Raw genomic sequence first — 20,963 nt, 5'->3', positions numbered from 1 at the left:
ATCTGACATTAAATACATGCACTTGAAGTAGAAGTTAAGTTTAAAAATAAATGGGCTAATTTCAAGAAAATATTCTCAAACAATTGCCTTCCACTTCTGTTTTAGCAGGTGCTTTTTTATTTCCTTTTGGATAAATTTAAATTGATACTTGAGAATATAGTCAATCTAAGAAACAGCCCTTCCAACAAAATCTGGTCGATTTGGCTTACCCACCATTATCCCTGTGCCTGTCAATAGTTTTTTATTTCATTTTTACTAAAAAACAAAAATCTCTTTGTTAAATTAATTAATTTGTCAAGCTGGTCTGCTAACACATGCATTGGCGCAATTTATCATCTCTCTCATTTAGAAAACTGATTGGGATGCTGTCGTGTAACTAACCATAGATTGTCTATTTCCGAGCAATGACACAGAATATACCAACCTTCGTCATATGTAATGTAAAAATCAGGCAAAGAATGGTGAGAAATTCAGTATGTTATGGCTATCATATTAAGCTTAAACATATCTCTTACAACTGTCAAAGGTGAATGGTATTAGTTGATTATAATGCTAAACATCCTCTCCATTGTCTGGTAAAGAGATCTAAATATTGTAGGCACAAAAAAAAATAATCCAAAATATTCAAAGCTGCTGACTTCACATCCTGAGCCACAAGATATTTCAGTTATCAATAAACCGTGACCAGTAGGACTGGCTTTTACGTATATAGACATTAAACGTTTGTTTAATCTAGGGAAGTTAATTTATTGAGAAGAAAATCAATAATGAAATATATCTTTTCAGTACAATTATTTCTTTATTTAAATTGCATTTTAATTTTAATTTGTAAATCATAAAATAATAAAAAATATAAATAATTTATAAAGTAACTTCCAATGTAACTAATTACTTTTGAAATATAACTAACTAGTTTCCTTTTTTAAATGTAACTTGTTACTTTTAACAACACTACACTTTATATTATCTTTTGATATTGCATGCAATACCGGGTTCTTCAGTATATTGTTTATTACAAAAATCGCAAATCATATTCCATATATGTATAATATATTACAAGTTAATTAATATAGTATATATATTAAAAAATTAGACGGAATAAAATAAAATCTCGTCAATGCGACTTTCATAACAAATTTTAATTTCAAAGTAATAAAGGCTGACTGGATTTGTAGTAAATTTTGTATGCATAATCATGTTGAGTGAATCCTTATATCGATCATGAAAATGTAGACACTGGCGCCATAATATTAGACAAAGGTGTAGGACAAGGATTTATATAATTATTAGGCTGTGGAATGGCTGATATAGGAGACCAACTATATGTTTGTTTAATTAGAAAAATATGATTAATCAAAAAATTTTAAAATTAATTATAAAAATTTACCCTTGATGAGTAATATCCTGATGTGATAAATATTGAGCAGGCATAGCAGTATTGTACCAATATTGTGGATAACCAATGCCATAAGGGTAATTAGACTATTTAAAAAATATATATACTATTTGAAAATTATTTCAGCACATATCTTGTAAATCATAAAAACAAAAGATTAAGTGGATTGTGTTTAGTAACAAATATTGTAAATGCTTATAATACCAATATTTGTTAGATAATAAGTTATCTTAATTTAAGAAGGGGTAAATCAAAAGATGGTTTGATAATTAACCGGACCTTAATCCTAGAAACCTCGATTAAGCCAATTTAAAAAATGGCGATAATTATTTTCGTCAAACAATTACTACGCCTTGATATTTAGCCAAAAAAGAGCCAGTCCTTTCTGCCATCTTTGGAGGAATCTTAATACTTAGGACATAAGTTTTGCAAAATGTTTTTTTTAAATCGATCTATTAAAAAACAATATATATATATATATATATGATAAAGTTTGGCAGGCAAAGACCGTGCGCAAAAAGGTGTGAAAGCCAAAATCATAGAAATTTGGGAGGAAATAATTGGCCTGCCCAAAATATATTATATTTCCCCTTCTTCCTTTCCTGATTGAATTATAAATGAATAAATAAGTTGAACAATTTATATAACTCTCCAATAAATTAGAAGAAAAATTAACCATTTGATTTGAAGCAACCACTGTGTTTGCATTCACAATGGGATAATTTAAGTTGCTATTATTAGGATTTGGGGATGTCAATGAATTAGTAGGTGTTTGCATCATATTATTACGCATTTGAGCCTCGTTAATGTTCATCAAATTGTTGTTTTGATTGTTGCCCATATTCATATGGTTGTTAGTTTTGGGAAGTGAAGCGAATTGAGAGGAAGAGAGCATAGCCATGACAAGATTGTTGTTAGTGTTAGATGGATTAACAGGTTTACCGTTGTTGTAGTTAACTTTATTGACCGATATTTCCTTGCTCTGCAAAAGTGATGAAGAGTGTGAAGTATTGGCGTTATTATAAGCGTATTGCAGTTGATATTGATTGGATAAAGTGTTATCTTTGGTATGGGAAACATAAATTAAATATATATAATAATAAAGTATTTCAGTGAATTTAAACATGCTGATTGATGTTATTTTTCATTATGTTTAAAAAAGTCACTAATTTATTATAATTCAATAAAATATATTATATTAAGGTCATACTTGATTTAACTCAACTTAAAAAGAATATAATTGGTAAAATCTAATGTTTTTGAAGTTACTTGTTACATTTGGGCAGAAAAACAATAACTGGTTACTTTCAAAATAATGTAAGGGTAACTAGTTACATACATCATTTGGAATGTAACGACAAAGTAGTTATTTTTTTAAATAATGTAAATACTTAAATATATCTCTCATTCATTATTTTTATATGATAATTTCCCAAATATATAATTATACTGTTAATTAAATATAATGTCTCATTCACATCTAGTTTACCTATAGACTTTTTAGTCTAGGAAAGCTTTGGAGAAAAACTAGCACAAAAATTTAAAAATAGTTTCTTGTTAAATCAAATAAAAATTAAGTCCAATTTTTTAGAAAAATTAATATCATGCTGTGATAATTTTTTTCAGGCCCAATATTACATCAGGCCCTTACAAGTGGGGAAGCAGGAATTTGCCTCTGGGCCACCAAAATGAAACTATTTTAGAGGCCATCATAATTTGTATATTCTCAATTTAAAAGTGATGTGTTTTTTTAAAATAAATATTAGACCTGCAAGCCCAGTCCAGGAGTCTATGCCATGTCTAATTTCTTTTTAAAATAATCCTAAAAACCTGAGCCATGCCTAGAATATTATTATAAAACAAAAATGGCTATTTTATCATAATAATATATCATATTCATTAATATTTCATATTTCTTATTTCCATATCAAAACCATTTTATATCTCAAGTTAGAAATTACTAAATAGTTCATAAAAGAAAATATCATTTTTTAAACTATTCATCAATAATTTTCATTTTTGTCATATCACACCCAGGCTGGCCTTATATTTCAAAACCAAATATTTGATATCGTCATTATTAGCTATAGAAATCATAAATAAACATAATATATTTAAAAAGAGCCTGGCCGGGCCTGAAAATATAAATCCCGGGCCGGGCAAGGGCGAAAAAAATTCAGGCTGTATTGGGCCGTGCAAATGGTACCTCGGCAGGTCTCTGATATTAACATAGTTAATATGGAATTTTTGAGGGGTGATGAAATTCTCTAGAAATGTTTATTACCTCATATTTAACTGTCTAATTGATAGCCATTTTTTATTTTATTTAAATTTTTTTATATTTTTATAATAAAAATATATGATATAGATGGCGTTATATTAAAAATAACTATAATATAATATATTTAATAAAAAAATGCATTGCATTTGTATTAAAACAAAAAAAATCCAATGGGTGCAACCAATGTGATGTCCTGGAGCTATATGCAAGCAAGTAGCTCACACAGATGAGATTATTATTATTAGGACGTTATTTATTTACAAACTATTATAAAAAATATCTTTTATCTTTATTGTATTCCATTTTGCGCTTATTAATAGAATTTATTTAGGTCATAATTTGTAGGTATATCCTGTCGTTGATTTGGATCTACTATTTTAATTATTCGATATCACTTGCGGGGTAAAAGGATGCAATGGATGTAAAAAAGATATATTTCTCCTCGGTAATTTCATTCTTTCTTAATAATATAGTCAACCACCCGTCATAAACCACCAAAAATTATCTTAAACACATGTTTAGAAAAAAAAAGCTGATGGATACCTTTGTGCTAAATAAAAGACCTATCATTATGACGATTTTTGGTAGTTAGTAATAAAAAAGAATAAAATTACTGAGGGATATATATTTGGACCATCACCATCCTTCTTTTACCCTACGATTAAGGAAAAGAGATGGCTGCTCATTAATCAAATATATTGTTGTGCTGATTTAATGAAAACATTTCCATATTTTTTTTACGTTTGTAAATAAAATAATTTAACTTGTAAAAATTGATAAGAGTATATAAATATATTATTGTAACAATTTTTTGCAACTGAAATAATTTTATCAAATTTAAAAAATATAAAAATATTTTCCATCAAATCTGCACAAATAACGATAGTAGATCCTATAACGGCAACAGGACATATAAATTATCGCGACAGTAAGCATAAAATGAAATACCATAAAATAAGCTGTATTTTTTTATATAATGGTTTGTATATAAAATTTTAAAATATGTTTATTTTACAATATATCATCCTAATAATCGTATCTGTATGGACTATGTATTTACATATCGCCCCAAGATATCATATTGGTTACCCTTAACGGATTTTTTTATTTTAATACAAATACAATACATATTTTTATTAAATATATTATATTAAAATGAATTTTAAATATAGCGCCATCTATATGATAAATTTTTATTTATAAAAATAATAAAAATTTAAATAAACAAAAATGGCTATCAAAATTTTTAATTGATTATACAGTTACATATGAAAGTAATAAATATTTCTAACAAATATCAACATCCAAAAAAATCCATTCTCAGCAATGTTAATTTTGTATTTTTACCAAAAATAAGAAAACACTTGGAATTTTTAATTTTTTAAAAAATATTTTCCAATTAAGAATTTTAAGGCTATAAAATGATATATAATTTGTAACTCTATCTTAAATATTTTTTTTTAAAAAACAAGATTTAATGAAATCACGCATTGCATGATTTTCGACTTTGAAGGCATATTTTTAGATCTGATTGAGCTAGCACTATAAAAATTTTATTAAAATTAGTTAGATAAATAACATGGCAATTTTCATTCATTTTTGAGATGGTCATCTGATACACTGGTTGATTTGTAATGGAATGCCCATAAATGATTAGAAAGTAACTTACAATATAACCAACATGATTTTAATTTGTGCTTATGCTTATATACTTTATTCTGATAGGTAAATAAATAGTTATTAATTTAGAGACTAATTACTATAATTTTATTTATAATAAATATAACATTATAAAATAAAAAACATTTGCCAAATAAATAGGGCTGTGCCGATATTAATTATCGGATCGGTCCCGATATTTGGCGTTTTTCAAAAATATCGGATCGGCCCGATACCTGTAAAAAACTCGATCCGATCCGATCCTTTTACTAAAAATGCAATTCTTATAAAACTTTTGAGTAATGAAACTTTGAATTATTATTTTTTAATAAAAAAAATTTTTTTAAAATATTTTAAAAAAAATAAATTTTTTCGAGTTTCTATTTTACATTAATAATATTTTATAAATAATTTTTTTTTAAACAATGCAAATGTTATTTATTTTTTTAAATAGATTTTACAAGTTTTTTTATAAAAATAGAAAGGAACACCCAAAGTTTTATTTATTTTTAATTTTTTAAAAAAATAACACCAATTTTATTATTTATACTTTAAATAAAAATTATTTTAAAAATGGTTTCTGACGTAGAAGCCTATTGCCTGAAAATCTAGAGGCTCTTATATTTATTAAAAAAAATCTAATATATTATAATTTTATATATTAAATATTACAATTTTATAAACCAACATAAAATGGATATATTATTATATATTTTTTTTAAAATTATTGTTGAAATAAAAAAATTAAATTATGCATAATTCTTTTATGCATAAAAAATATTGATTTATTAATTACATTTGGTTCAAAGAGGGGTGGTAAAAAATTAATATAAATATCGGATCGGGTTTGAACCAATATCGGATCGGATCGGTAAAAAATATGTGGATCGGCACAGCCCTACAAATAAATGTTCTATTTTAGAATAAAGAAGATAATTTTAAAAGTAATTAATAATAATTTAATACATAGAAAGAGAACAAATAGGCAAGACAATTTTTTTAAAAAAAATTAAATGTCAGTTTATAAAATAACCATTTTAAAAATTTATAATAAAAATATAATATTTTAATGCAAAATTGCATCATAAAGTTATTCAATAGCTAATTTGGTATTGGCAGAAAATAAAAGGTATACCAATGCTATTATTGGTATATCTATGGTTATAATAAGAAAAACAAATATATGGTTATATCTTTTTTAGTTATTTACAGGAATTTTTTAAATGATGTATTTTGTAAAAAAATTTTAAGACTTGAACTAGTAACAGAGATCACTATCACTATTTTACTCAATTCTCTTTACATGTTTATTAAAAAAATTGTAAATCAAGTCAAGGTTTGACCCAAGGTTTAAGAATACAAATCAGCAAATTTGTTATTCATTTATTAGGATTATTATCAATTAATATAATTTTTTAAAAGACAATTGACAAAAATCATAAGAATAGTGTTATTTTCAATAAAAGATTTTTATGGGGAATGGAAAAAAGAATTTTTAAAAAGGTAGAGTGGTCTCTAAATGTTATTACTATATAATGACCATCTCCTTATAATTAACAGCTTATAAGCAGAGGATTAGGGATCAATCAAATCTTTAAAAGTGAAATGATTAAATATTCAAGATTTTTAAAAATTGTAGCTGGAATTTAATTTTATGTAAAGCTTATGTTCTATAAAAAAGTTTTTTGATATAATAAATCAAGATTTTTTACCATTTATATATTGTTGGTGCTGTAAATTTTGATGAGGTGTAACTTGATTTATCAAATTTTGATGCAATGCTAATTGTTGCTGATTTCTGTTATTGTTAACCAAGTTATCAAATTTACTATTGTTCATGTTGTTAAAATTATTGCCATTATTGAATGCATAATTTTGATAATTTTGCTGTATATTTTGATTTTGATTAGTGGATCCTACTAGCCCTAAAATCAAATTAGGTTGCTGATATTGATAATTTGTTCCACCAGGTAGGGGCATGGAAGGAGGAGAAGCTAATATAAATGGTGATAAGAGGCCCATTTTTGCTGTAGGATTTAAATTTATCATGTCCACATTTTCAACAGGGTTATTATAATAATAGTTGTTGTTGTTGAGACCATCTTCATTATTTATTAAATGATTTGAATCAATATTTTCTTTACCCCAGGAGCATTTAACACCAAATCCTGATATTTGAGTGTTATTGACACTTACTATGGCATTACAAGCTGATTCTTTCTTTAAAAACCTTAATTAAATAAATATAATTTTTATATTGATATATTATATAAACTTTATAAATGCATATCCCTTTTCTTTGAAAATTCTGACATCAATAATATCTCCAAACTTGTGAAAGTTTTCCCTTATCATTTGTTCTATTTATATAATATTTAATGTTTAAAAAAAAATTAAAACCTGTTAAACCACTTTGAATACCGCCACAATAAACTGTAGTGTTGGATGGAGTTGTACGAGCAAATACATCATTATAAGATAATGATTTTTTATTAAGGTTACTGCTCTGATATCCATGTAAATTATTTTGATTTATATTGGATTTATAATTTGATTCGTCATTTTGACTATTAGAATAATATATATTTGAATTTTTGTTATTTATTTGCAATGGAAAGGGTTTTCTTGTAGCCCAGTTTGTCCTTATAACTCTGTTTCCTAACCATTGGCCATTCATACTTGTCATTGCATTCTCAGCATCCTATATGATATGTAATACAATTAAATCACATATATATTTACCTGTTTATTAATATATGAAACAAATCCATAACCCTTTGATTTAAGGGTTTGTAAATCTTTAACTACACGGCAATCCCTTTGAAACATTGAAAATGAGTAAAAAAAACAATACAACATTCTTACGAGATATTTCCAAACTGTTTAAAAGAATCCCTTAATCTTTGGGTGGATATATCAGGACTTAAATCCCCAACAAATACATGAAAATGTTCTATAAAAATTATAGATTGATATATATTAAGATTTATTATACTGCTTGTGTCAACTTTATTAGTTACTACACCAGATGAGGATGCCCAATTAACTTTGAGGTTCTAGGGTATTTTCAGAATTATTTAGTTAATAAAAACTAATAACCTTTCCTAATAAATTACGACCATCCATAGCAGTGCGAGCATTCATTGCTGAATTTTGATCAGCATATTCAATGAAACAATATGGATCAGATAATCCCTATTTAAGCAATATTTATGAACATAATTTAAGATATATACATCTCTTATAATTTTACAACTAACAACAGCTCCTAAATTTTGAAATAAATCTACTAATAATGTTTCATTGGCCTCCAAGGGCAAATTTCCAATATATCTAGAAAAAGTTATTTAATCATAGAATGCATTTAAGTTTTCATACAATGTTTTAATCTCCTGCTCATCAGATACCTAATATTTTATAAAATAACTATAAAATTATTTTGTTTAATAGTACCGTTTCGGAAAGAGTATTCAACATCGCCATTTTATGACAGCTGATAATAACAAAATATTAAATTTTAAAAATATATTAAACATTATAATTCTCAAATTTAATAATTTGTAGCTTATTTTTAATATATAATTTTTAACCAAATTAAATTAATCAGGTCCACAATATTTAATCATAACCTAGTAAATATTTTAATATAAAGTAGTATGTCTTTATGTTTTTCCGATATTTTTAACCCTACTAGTAATGTTGTTAAACGACCCGATTAGGGTCCATTAAAAAACGGTATCAAGATTTTATCCAAGATAATATTATTTAATTTAAAGACATGGCAAATGGAGGTCCAAACCTTTCTGCCATACATCAGCAAGATCTCCAGGTTACATAATATTACTTTGGCTAAAATCTTAATCTGGCCGTATTTAAAATCGCTCCAATCTGATGGTTTAACAACACTATATATTTAAAAAATAATCATTATAAATCAAAAGATTGTATTTAAGACCTCTGTAGCTATATCCAGAGTAGTGTAGTTAATTTCTAGTGAAAAAACTACTCCTACTCGAGTTAAATGAGCCGCATTAGTCGACTCACTTAGTCGATTCGCTTAGTCGCTTTACTTAATCGGCTCGCTTAGTCGGATTATTTAATCTGTTAACTTAGTCGGCTCTTAGTCGACTCTCGAGGCGATTTTATATAAAAAAATAAAAATGTATTAATTATAATTTTCCGATGTCCTCACTACGTCATCGTGACGTCATGTCATCGATACGTTATGTCATCACTACGTCATTTCTTTCTTTCTTTCTTTCTTTCTTTCTTTCTTTCTTTCTTTCATACATCTATATTATAATTTTCCGATGTCTTCATTACGTCATCGTGACGTCATGTCATACGTCATGTCATCACTACGTCATGTCATCGGTACGTATTTATTTTTATTTGTTGATTTTATTTATTTATTTTATACAAACATATGAATGGAATTTCGAGAATTGATGGTGTACACATACCTAACATGGATTGAGAGATTTGAAAAATCGTCTTTTAAATTGATAAAAACAATATTCCCTCAACTTTGTAAATATGAATAAAACTTTTTATTTCACTTAATCCTTTCTTTATTTTTTAGATTACCTTATCAATTTCCATCTCATAAAATCAATTACACATTAATGAAATCTCTACAAGATACTCAGCTTGTATATTTATTTTGAACATACTCACAATTTTTGTCAGTACTTACATTACAATTTTTTATACTCATATTTTTCTTTCATAACCAATAATTAAGAAGATAGCCAAGTATATTTAAATATTCTTATCCTAACCTATTTATAATCTCCAATCCTTATAAATAACTCTTTCTTTATTTTTTCCCCTCCCTTAATGAATTTATTTATCACTAAATTTTATTATCTCATTCATTTCTTTCTATCTCTATTATCTATTAACCACTATTCTCAAAACCTTATCAATTCCTTTAATTTAATTTTTATTATTTTCATAATATAATAATTTATACCTTCTTTTTTCCCCTCCTTTTTTATCTTTTTTTTTAATTACCTTACAATTAATTAACCATAATCTTAATAACATTACATTTATCATGTTATTTTTTAACTTTTAGAATATCATAATAGGCTTGATAAGTCCCCCAAAAAAATTTTTTGATGATAGCCCTCCAACTACTAGAAATATGCATCTAATATTGGCCCATCTACCGGTTTTACATTATTTTAATGTTTGTTTAATTTCAACAATAGTTTATTTATATTTTTACCTGATTTCTTTATTTCTCTAGGCTAACCCTAATCCCTCACATTGCTACAAAACATGATGAATCTATTATTAAAGATGAGCAAAGAAAACAATAAACAAACACCTTACCCGTTCTAGAGTTACTGGTAGACAAAATAATAAAGAACTACGTTGAAATGAACTGATCTGGAGGTTTATTTTTTTTTTATCTTATGTTTTATATCTATGTTTATTTTATTTTAACCCAGTTCTCTAAATTATACTATCACCACTACCACAATCCCTATGCCTCCGCCTATTTTTTAACAAATATATACATTTAATTCTGTACTATCATTCACTTCACTGGGAGTTAATATAAATATTACTTTATTCGATTCTCTGAGAAACTTTTATGAATATTTAGAGGAATGTTCAAACTTGAATGTACAGTACGGCCAATTCATCAACTTTATTAATGGAAAAATATGCAGTAGTTCTGTCGTGGCCTTTAAAACAATACTTACGACCATTTTATGGTTGAGTTAACATTGTTGTTCATGATTCTATTTTAGAAGGGGATAAAAATGCTGACTTTGACAATATCATTTTGCGTTCTACTTTTACCAGTATCCCAAGGCATAGGCATATCATCTTTATCAGGACGTAATGTGTTTTGTACACTGCTTTGTTAATCCGTCATCACTTTCATCTACAACCCTAAATGATATAAAATTATACATTAATTATTTCCTCTCCAAACGACCGCCCAGATTTATTTTGTCGCTTTTTCCATCAAAAATTAAAATGTCAACAAGGATTTGCTCTTAATTTTATCAAATACATAATATATAATCCTTATTATTTTTTAAAAAAATTATCCTAAATTTATCAATGACTATGTCATTGAAATTTATATGTCAATAAAAAAAAATATCTTAAAAAATATATAAATAATTTGCATATAAGTTTCATTAGCGTTTAATGGCATTTTTGTAATTTAAATAGACAGAATTTTTTTTACTTAACATAAATAAATATGTATCCCTTATCAAATTCTTTGACAAATAATTTCAGAAATGCATGACATACATTAAATTTATCTGAAAAACAACAATAACCCTATATAATAAACAACATATTTTTTAGATATAATTTTAATTGATCATATTACAAAAAAGTATAAGAGTCGGTTATTTTTATTTTATTTGTCATGATTCTCTAATAAGTGGTTACCCAGACCTTCCCAGTTTCCCTTAATACGGAATTTACATATTTTTTTTTCATATTAGACTAATTGGTAAATCAGATATTTCCCGTCCATGTGATGATATTAAAAATTTAACTATCTCCGAGGCGGGAAATAATTTTCAAAATTATAATGGGTAGGACTGGGCTTGGAACCTCAAAATTAATATTAGCTTGCACCTGACTTGGGAATATCTTTTACAAATTATTAAGGGTTGAGCTGGGCTTGATAAACTTTTTTAAAATTATAAGATCTTGGATGCTTCCTAATATTGTGAGCTTGAACCTGGCATGACATCTATCATAAAAAATGAATAAAAATGTCATTCCCCGTCATTTTTGACGGGCTTTCTACTAGTATAATTATATATAAGAATTCATAGTCAAAATTTTTTAATATATCCGACCTGCAGAGGTACGATTACCATTAAAAAATAAAATCAACCTCTTTTTAATTATCTTAACTAATTAAAAAGAAAACAAGACGCTAATATTATTGATAAAATTAAGAAAAAAACGTAAAATTAATTTTTCTCTTTTTAATAAAACAAAAACACAATATCGTCAAAATGCACTATATTTTTATTTAAGATCTTAAAAATTAAAAAGTGAAAAAGTTCAGTGTAAAGCCATTTTTTTATATACAATATATCCTTTTGATACTATAAATATGATTTACATTTTTCTAAATTTCCATTTTTAACAGCTGCAATATTAACCTTATATCTTTTTTATAAAAAATAATAAATAGTGTTGTCATTTAATTATAAACCTTAAAAACAAATTTTTCTTGTAAATTTAAATTCAAAAGGCAATTTTTAAGTGTTCATCACCTTCTTTGTTTATTATATTATTATTTGATTCTGTTCTTATAATTTCCAAATTGCGTCAATACACCTTTGGTTTCAAACCAGTACACCGTTACAGAGGTAAACCTATCATTGTTATATTTTTTCTAAAATTAGTTTGATAAATTTTTGGATATCTTTTAATATTATTTGACGGTACTAACTTTGGTCTCAAACCAGTTTCTAACATTAGTTTAATAAATTTTTGGGTATCTTTTAATATTATTTGACAGTACTAAATTTTATCTTTTTGGGAAGTTTCTCTTATTATAAAAACTTTAACTATTATGAAAGGTTATATCTTCATTTGTTTTTGGCAATAAAAAATGAATTTTTGGATATCTTTTCATTATTAGACGGTACTAAATTTATTCTCTAAATTTTATCTTTTTGGGATCTATTATAAAAACTCCAACTATTTGGCAATAAAAAATGGTAACATAATTAAGATAAATATGCCTAACGTTAACTTTTGAGATAAATATGCCTAACGTTAACTTTTGGTTTTGTTTTCCCTTGAATCCTATAGTCTCAGTTGGATGGAAAAAAAAATCTTTTCTTTTAAACATGTTTTATTATTAACTATATTACAAAAATATATAGAAATAAAGAAATCCCACCCACCTTTTCTCCTATATTATTATTTTAGTCCTACTTTATAAAACACAAGCTCAATATAACACTCTTATTATTTTTCCAATTATTTTTCAATTTTCCAATTATTTTCAATTTTTAATTTTACTACAATCACGTTAATCATGTTCTTTGTTTTACCAACTCTCACCTTAGTGTAAACCGAAATATACTGAAACTGAGTTTTAAGCGTTAACTGATATGGAGAACACAGTGTACGGTAAATTACTTATTGGGTCCCTTAATATTAGGTTTGAATAATAAATTAGTTAACTAAGAGATTTTGCGTCCATGAAATTAGACATCATTGGCATTCAGGAGACTCATAGTCCAGGAAATACTACGGCTGACTTTAATGAATATAAGTTGTTTTGTTCTGGTATCACCCTTAATAGCTGGTCAGGAATAGCTTTCCTAGCAAGCAGACGAATACAAAAATCAATAATTAAATTTGTACCTATATCAGAAAGATGTGGTCTCCTGTATCTTAATACAAAATTCAGACCCACAATTTTAGTAAATTTGTATGCCCCACCAAAGAGGAAAAAGTGACTCGACTACATAAACGAAATAATTACTCTAATAAATTCTTTGCCTTTGAGGTATAATATTATAATCTTAGGAGACCTCAACTTTGAGAATTGGCAAAAACGAGGAATATGATAATAATATTATTAGAAGTGCGAGCATGCAGCAAATCAATAAGGAGGATAGCATCAGATTACTTGATTTTTGCAGAACCAAAAATCTGAAAATAGAGAACACCTTTTTCAACCATAACGAGATGAACACGCTTACTTTCGTGAGAGCAAATCAAAAATCTCAAATAGATTTTTTCATATCAAATATCCATGAATGGTTCGAGGATGTTAAAGTGTCCACGAACATCAAATTATCAGATCATAGATTGGTAGTCGCAAAGATGTTTGTAAAAAATATATGGAAATATCATCACAAAAATAGCCCAAATACACCAGGCTACAGAGTAAACTCTCTTAAACCCATACTTCCAAGAAAACAAATAAAGGCACAATCACACGAAAATCTACAAATACTAGACCAAGCGTTAACCAGGAAAAGAGACATGTTTTTAAATACGACCGAAAATAGAAATGTAAATGCTGTTTGGAATCTTTTTAAAAGAGACATCATAGAGTCATACAAAATACACTACCAAATGTGAATATCTTTCTAAGTAAGGAATGGCTAACAAACGAGACAGTAATCAAAATAAATCAACTCAGAGAAGGAAATATTTTAAACAAAGACTTATGGAAGGACATACAAAAACGTTTGAGGAGTGATAGAAGGACATACATTGCTAAGAAAGCTTTTGAAATAGATAAAGATATGAAGGAAAATAGAATATATGATGCATATAACAAACTGAACTATTTTTGTAAACCCTACAGTTTTAAAAAACTCCCATCTCTAGTTCTAAAAAACGGAAAACAAATTGTAGATCAAGATGAACAATTAGCTTTATGGGTAGATTATTATATGAAGATCTTTGACTCAAGAAAAGCTTTCTGCCAAACAAGCACAAGCGTACGCTCAATCCCGCCTCCGTCTGGTTTTTCCACCGATGAAATTAAGAAAGCTATCACTAAACTAAGTAATAATAAAGCTCCTGGGCTTGACGGAATAACTGCCGAACATCTAAAAAGTGCATCAAACACTATATCCTCCTATCTATTACCCCTCTTAAACAAAATCTGGGATAGTGACGAAACTCCTAAAGAATGGAATATATCTTTATTATGAAATTTCCCCAAGATTAAAAACCTAAAAAGCTTCAAAGATTATCGGGCTATTGCCCTAACATCTACTGTATCTAAGGTATTCATGGTGCTGATAAAGAGCAGAATTATGTCATCTCGGCCAACCTTACTTCCGAAATATATTTGTGCCTACAGGCCAAAGAAAAATATGCTAGAACCAATTTTAGCACTAAAAATAATAATACAAAAATGTTGGAAATACAAAATTCCCGCCTACTTCACCTTAGTTGATTTCAGCAGAGCGTTTGACAATGTAAATCATGATGCTCTTTGGAAGACATTGTCGGAATGCGAGATTGAATCAAACATAATCCACATAATAAAAAATCATTAGACGAATCTCACCGGCTGTATAAAAATTAACAATAAAATACCCCCCCCCCCCTTTTAAGATAAAGAAAGGCGTAAAACAAGGATGCGTACTTTCACCTTTACTTCAATATTATAATGCATAAAATTATTAAAGAAGTTTCAGGAGCTGCATGTTTAATGGATCTAAGCTCCAACTCAAAGTTACATCTAGAGAACAGAATAATATCATACGCACATGACATCGCTGTAGTGTCCTTAAGTATTAAAGAAACGGAAAATATATTACAACTATTAGTAAACTTAAGTCTAAAAATGGGTTTAAAAATCAATTTTAATAAAACAGTTATTCTTCCTTCTCCGAGTGCTGCCCAGAATCCAAATTATAATTGATGGCAATATTATTAAGGTAGTAGAAAAAATAAAATACCTAGGCGTACTTTTGGATAACAAGGGCTGTTGTAAAGAAGAGATGAAAACCAGAATAAAAAAGGCAAAAGGGGCTTTTCACAAGTATATGAAGTTATAGAAGACGAAGGAGATCTCTGTTCACACCAGACTTAGAATCTTCAATTCTACAATCATCCCCATATTACTTTTTGGAAGGGACTTATGGGAATTTAACAAAACAGAAAATAGGAGACTCCAATCCTTTATAAATAACTGCCTTAGAATCATAAATGGAATTTTTTATCCGAAGGTTATATCAAACAACAATTTATGGAGAGCATCTAAGCATACTCCAATATACATCACCCTGAGGAAACGCCATATTCAATTTCTGGCCCATATCATAAGAAACTCTGATCAAAATCTTGTCCATGATGCTATTACTTGGCTTTACACCTATAATAAAAAAGAATATACAAAATATAAATCCCTCTGGTACTATAAGACCATAAAAGATATAATGGAGTTAAATTTAAATATGAAACAATTTATTAAATTAAATAACTGCAAAAAGTCCATTAAAAAACTTTTCAGGATAAAGGAAAGATATTTCAAATGAAATAATCATCAGTGTTTTATATTTTTAATCACCAAAATCAACTATGAGACGTTTCTAAATTAGGACTAATAGCAAACTGGATTGGTATGTACTTTATTTCATCTTAATTTCTATAAAAATCTTAAACTAGAAATCAGCCATAACCCATTCTTAAAGTAATTAACTTAAACTGCAGTTCTTGGGCATAGGCTCTTTTTTTGTATCGCTCCTTTTGATTTTAAGCCTATGGACGTCCGCAACTTCTTCGGAATGTTGAGCGTACAAGTACGTGCGGCTTGCCCACAAACGTGTAGAGGGCTCCTCATATTTTATTTTTAATACCCAAATTACCTTTGTTTTCCAATTAGATGGAAATGAGGAAAACCTAGTGTAGCTCTGTTGATACTCAACGTTAGAGGGCATATGCGCTATATATCACGTATATGCCTTATTTCATTTTTATAAAATTTACTTTTTTTAGACATTCTCTATTTAAATCCCTTATTGTGCCATATAAATTATACAATTTTTGATCATTTATATCATAGATATTTTATTATTACAATTAAAGAAAATAATCTAAATATTCAAATTTTCTGGTACCAACGAGATGGCAAAAAATAAAAGAAAAAATTTAATTTTTATTTTATTTTTTGGAAATAAATAATAATATTTTTGCACATTTCTTTGTATACTATATAATAAAAATTGGTAAGTCATTGAAATTAGGGAAAATTTTTAATATTTTTTTTATTAAAAAATAATAAATATGCAATTGTGTGGCTATTGGTGGAAATTTTTTAATATAATTATAATTCAAAGTTTATAACTTAAAAGTTTTAAGAATTGCATAAATTATGTGAAAATTTTCACAATTCTTTAACTTATATTAAAAATGTATATTTTATTTTGTTGAATTCGCCTAATTTTCAATATATAAAATTTTTGTGGCCATTAGTTGAAGATTTAATTAATAAATATTAATTTAACGTTTTTAAATTTAAGAAATATTTTTATCCCCTTTTTATGATTTACATAAATTTTATTAGATCATAATTTCATATACAAGAATGGCTTTTTTAAAAGACATAAGCTTTTTTTTAATTACACGTGTTGTTATGATAGTATTAAAATGGAGAAAAGTGCAGAATGTTATAGAGTAAGATGCTCAACATGTTCAAGCAGCTATTCAAGGCGGTAATGTGAATCGGGAGGGCTTCAAACATTTTTAGAAAATCGGTTTTCAATTCAGTTCATGTTATCAAAATTTCATCAAATAGAATCTAAAATTCCTTAACCGGATTTTGAGTGTAGACCCCTTTTTAATTTCAACATAAATATTCTTAAGATTAAATGGAAATAATATCTTTTATAATTTTTGTTCACATTATTTATTATTACATAATATAGCAATTTACTAGTCATTTAAGTTTATAAAAATCGACTCGGCTAGAGCCTTTTTACAAAATACATGTTAAAAAAATAAACATCAAAAATTATAATTTACTTTTAAATAAAGACCTAGCGAGTCGACTAAGTAAGCCATTTAAGCGAGACGACTAGGTGAACCCAGGGGCGTCACTAGCCTTTACAATCTCAGGGCGCTCAACTAAAAAAAATTATATGTAATTGAAATTTGCAAACTCTGACAATTATTCTCAATTACATCTTTTGTCATTTATTATGAGAATAAAAGTAAAACAATACAAGACATTTCTAAATTTAATATTTTTTAATACAAAATATTTATCCATTTATTACAATAAATTTTTGTCTAAAAAATTACAAGTGATAAAAATGGTTAACCGCAATTGATAATGGTTTTTAAAAACCACACAGGGCGATATAACTTAGCAACCTACATAAAAATAAGTACATTAAACTAATATAACGTTGTGTTACCATTTTAGACAATGTTTTATAGAATTGACTAATAAGGAAAAATTTGTAGGCCTAACCAAATCAATAATTCTTAAAGAGGATAATATAAACTACTAATCCAAATCCTAAGACTATATGGGTTAACGATAGAAACTTACAAGTCAACGTATAGAAATTTTCTAAATAACCTAATTTGTTAAATACCGACCAAAATTTATTAAAATGTAATAAAACCCTTCAACATATATTATAACGGTATCACATAATTGAGTCCGGCCCCCTATATGTCATCCTCAAGGACGGAACCAAGTTGGAATTAAAAAAAACATGATCTTTGTTGAGATTCGAACCCAAACCAATAGGAATGGTAAGAAACTCTTTCGGATTTAGCCATAGACGCTTTTGAAAAATCACGATTTTTCAAATATATATATAATCAATTTGGTAGTACCTTTCCAAATAAAAAATAAACAAAATATAAATTTGATAGGTATTACCTTGAGGCAGTATATTACCATTAATCGACTATATGGTGGTTAGACCTATATGACATTATGAAGGTAGATAATTAATCGGAAAAATTATTTTTTTTTTTATTTTATTTTTTTTCTTTAGCTTTCACCTTTTCTGGTGGTAAGCTCCTTCAACATCTCTCTCCACTTTATGTTATTCATACAATCTCTTTTATCTATTTTATACTTCTTTATATTGGCTCTAACTTTATGGCCCCATTGAAGTTTTGGCCTTCCTCTTTTACGTTTGCCCATCACTTCCAAACTTTCAACTTTATTTCCTATGTAGTTCATAGGCCTTCTCATTGTGTGCCCATACCACCTAAGTCTGTTTACCATTAACTTAGTCTTAATGGGCACTACCTTTAAACTATTTAGTATTCTTGTACTGCGCACCTTATCTTTTCTTGTTACCCCAGCAATCATCCTCAGCATTTTCATCTCCATAGTTTGTAGACTTCTCTCGTCTGATTCTTTGGTTGGCCATGTTTCCGAACTATATAGAATAGTTGGTTGTACTATGGAACTGTAAATTTTTCCCTTTAATTTGTGTGGGATTCTTTTGTCAAATAGCACTCCAGATAAAGATCTCCACTTTAACCACCCTTGATTAATCTTACTCTTTATCTCTTTTTCTATTGTGACGTTTGTTTGTATAGTGGAGCCCAAATATTTGCAGCTTTCAATTGCGGATATCTGCCAATCATTTATATCAATACTCTCCGTTTCATCTCCTCTTATCACAATCGGAAAAATTATTGTGAGATATTAAATTTCTAAAAGATTATCTTCCATTTTTAATGATATATAAACAACACAGTTACTGTTCATTAAAATTATGCAATCATATCCTCTCAGCAGAAGAAGTAAGAATCTTCATCCAAAATCTTTATTTTTAGGCGCCTAGCCATAATTTTAAATTTTAGGCCTGAGCCTGTCCTCTCCCAAATTTAATTGAAAAATATACCTAAACGCTCATTTAAACAATCGATTAATATAAAAATTTAATTCCTTTACCCTAATCTTTAAAGAAATCTATTTTATTGCTTAGAATCTTTTATATATTTTTTGAGTCAAAAAAATCAAAAGCCTTAACCCTATCTTAAAAAAAATATTTTTAGACCCAAGCCCGACTTTAACTTAATTTCCATGTTCAACTAAGTCTGTCTAAAGGCCGATAAATATAAAATTGTAGTTTCATCAAACTCCATTCCCGATATCGCAACTGTAATTCATTTAAGATAATACATTCGCGATAGTGCATTCGTGGTAATGCATTCGCTATAATATCTTATAATAGAAACCTTCAATTGACGGTTTTGGTTTTTTAGGCAGGACAAAATTATGATGCTTCTATTAAATCAAAAATATTGGTTTCTCTATAAATATGTGGAACCCCAAATAGAGATCGGCACTTTTCGACACTCAATATATTAAAGCCATCGCATACATCTAAATGTGTATCATTAGAGATATAATGAATTCTTAGTTATCTATATTAAAAAGATTTATGAATAAAATTTGTATAATAAAATAGAAAGAAAATTAATTTATCGAAACGGAGAACGAACGGGAATATGACATATTTTTTACCCAAACAACTGGTTAAAACCTTTTCTTAATTAAAATTAGAATGAAGATTCTTGTCCGTCATATTATATCCATAAGGGTAAAGTTAAGAACCCTTCTATAGGCTAATTTAGGTAGCTGGCATATAAATGCAATATATAAACATTTTAAAAATGGTTGGTTCAGTTTAGATTCTCTTTAATAACGGTTAATACATATTTAACAAATCGTTTCAGGGTTGGTTTAGTTGAGTTAATAATCAAGCTAAACCTTGATATGAACTAAAAAGATTTTACAAAAAAACCATAGTTGAAACAAATAATCGAAAAAATACAACAAAAAACTGAATTGTATTATTAAAATGTTAATTTTGATATATTTTTCAAATCCCGTATAAATTTTTTGAACTCTATAATTGTCCCATATATAATATTTCTCTATAAAATTAAGATCTAGAAAATAATGCTCTACAAAATAATTCTCTACAATGTAATTCTCTACAAAATAATTCTCTAATATGTAATTCTCTACAAAATAATTCTCTACAAAATATTTCTCTATAAAAGTAATTCTCTTTAAAATCATTCTCTATAATAAACATTCTCTTTGAAGTCATTCTCTTAAGGACCTTCTCTATAAAATAATTCTCTTTAATCATTCTCTATAAT

The 20,963-nt window shown here is 27.1% G+C and overlaps 2 protein-coding genes across 3 annotated transcripts; one reads left to right on the top strand and one right to left on the bottom strand.

Annotated features, from left to right (window-relative positions):
- Positions 1-969: 969 nt before the first annotated feature.
- LOC135927505 (putative uncharacterized protein DDB_G0286901) lies at positions 970-8,857 on the bottom strand. Of its 2 annotated transcripts, XM_065463522.1 has the most exons (13): positions 8,790-8,857; positions 8,715-8,743; positions 8,573-8,669; positions 8,436-8,531; positions 8,332-8,392; positions 8,202-8,289; positions 8,079-8,154; positions 7,737-8,037; positions 7,612-7,696; positions 7,049-7,566; positions 2,073-2,458; positions 1,388-1,482; positions 973-1,319 (listed from the first exon to the last, which is right to left on the bottom strand). In XM_065463522.1, exons 1-13 carry the CDS (start codon positions 8,817-8,819, stop codon positions 1,220-1,222), a joined length of 1,962 nt encoding a protein of 653 aa, XP_065319594.1. In that variant the 5' UTR covers positions 8,820-8,857; the 3' UTR covers positions 973-1,219. The 2 variants fall into 2 exon arrangements, with proteins under 2 accessions (XP_065319593.1, XP_065319594.1); XM_065463521.1 differs by having other exon boundaries at positions 970-1,319; positions 8,202-8,392.
- A 5,086-nt stretch (positions 8,858-13,943) lies between these two features.
- Positions 13,944-15,019, top strand: LOC135926767 (uncharacterized). Its single transcript, XM_065462698.1, has 2 exons — positions 13,944-14,341; positions 14,452-15,019. The coding sequence occupies exons 1-2, from the start codon at positions 13,944-13,946 to the stop codon at positions 15,017-15,019; spliced, it is 966 nt and encodes a 321-aa protein (XP_065318770.1).
- Positions 15,020-20,963: the final 5,944 nt, after the last annotated feature.

The sequence above is a fragment of the Gordionus sp. m RMFG-2023 genome, chromosome 3 (assembly GCF_954871325.1).
Source record: "Gordionus sp. m RMFG-2023 chromosome 3, tfGorSpeb1-WG-v2, whole genome shotgun sequence".
Taxonomy (NCBI): Eukaryota; Metazoa; Nematomorpha; class Gordioida; order Chordodea; family Parachordodidae; genus Gordionus; species Gordionus sp. m RMFG-2023.
This window is presented reverse-complemented; position numbering and strand designations above follow the sequence as displayed.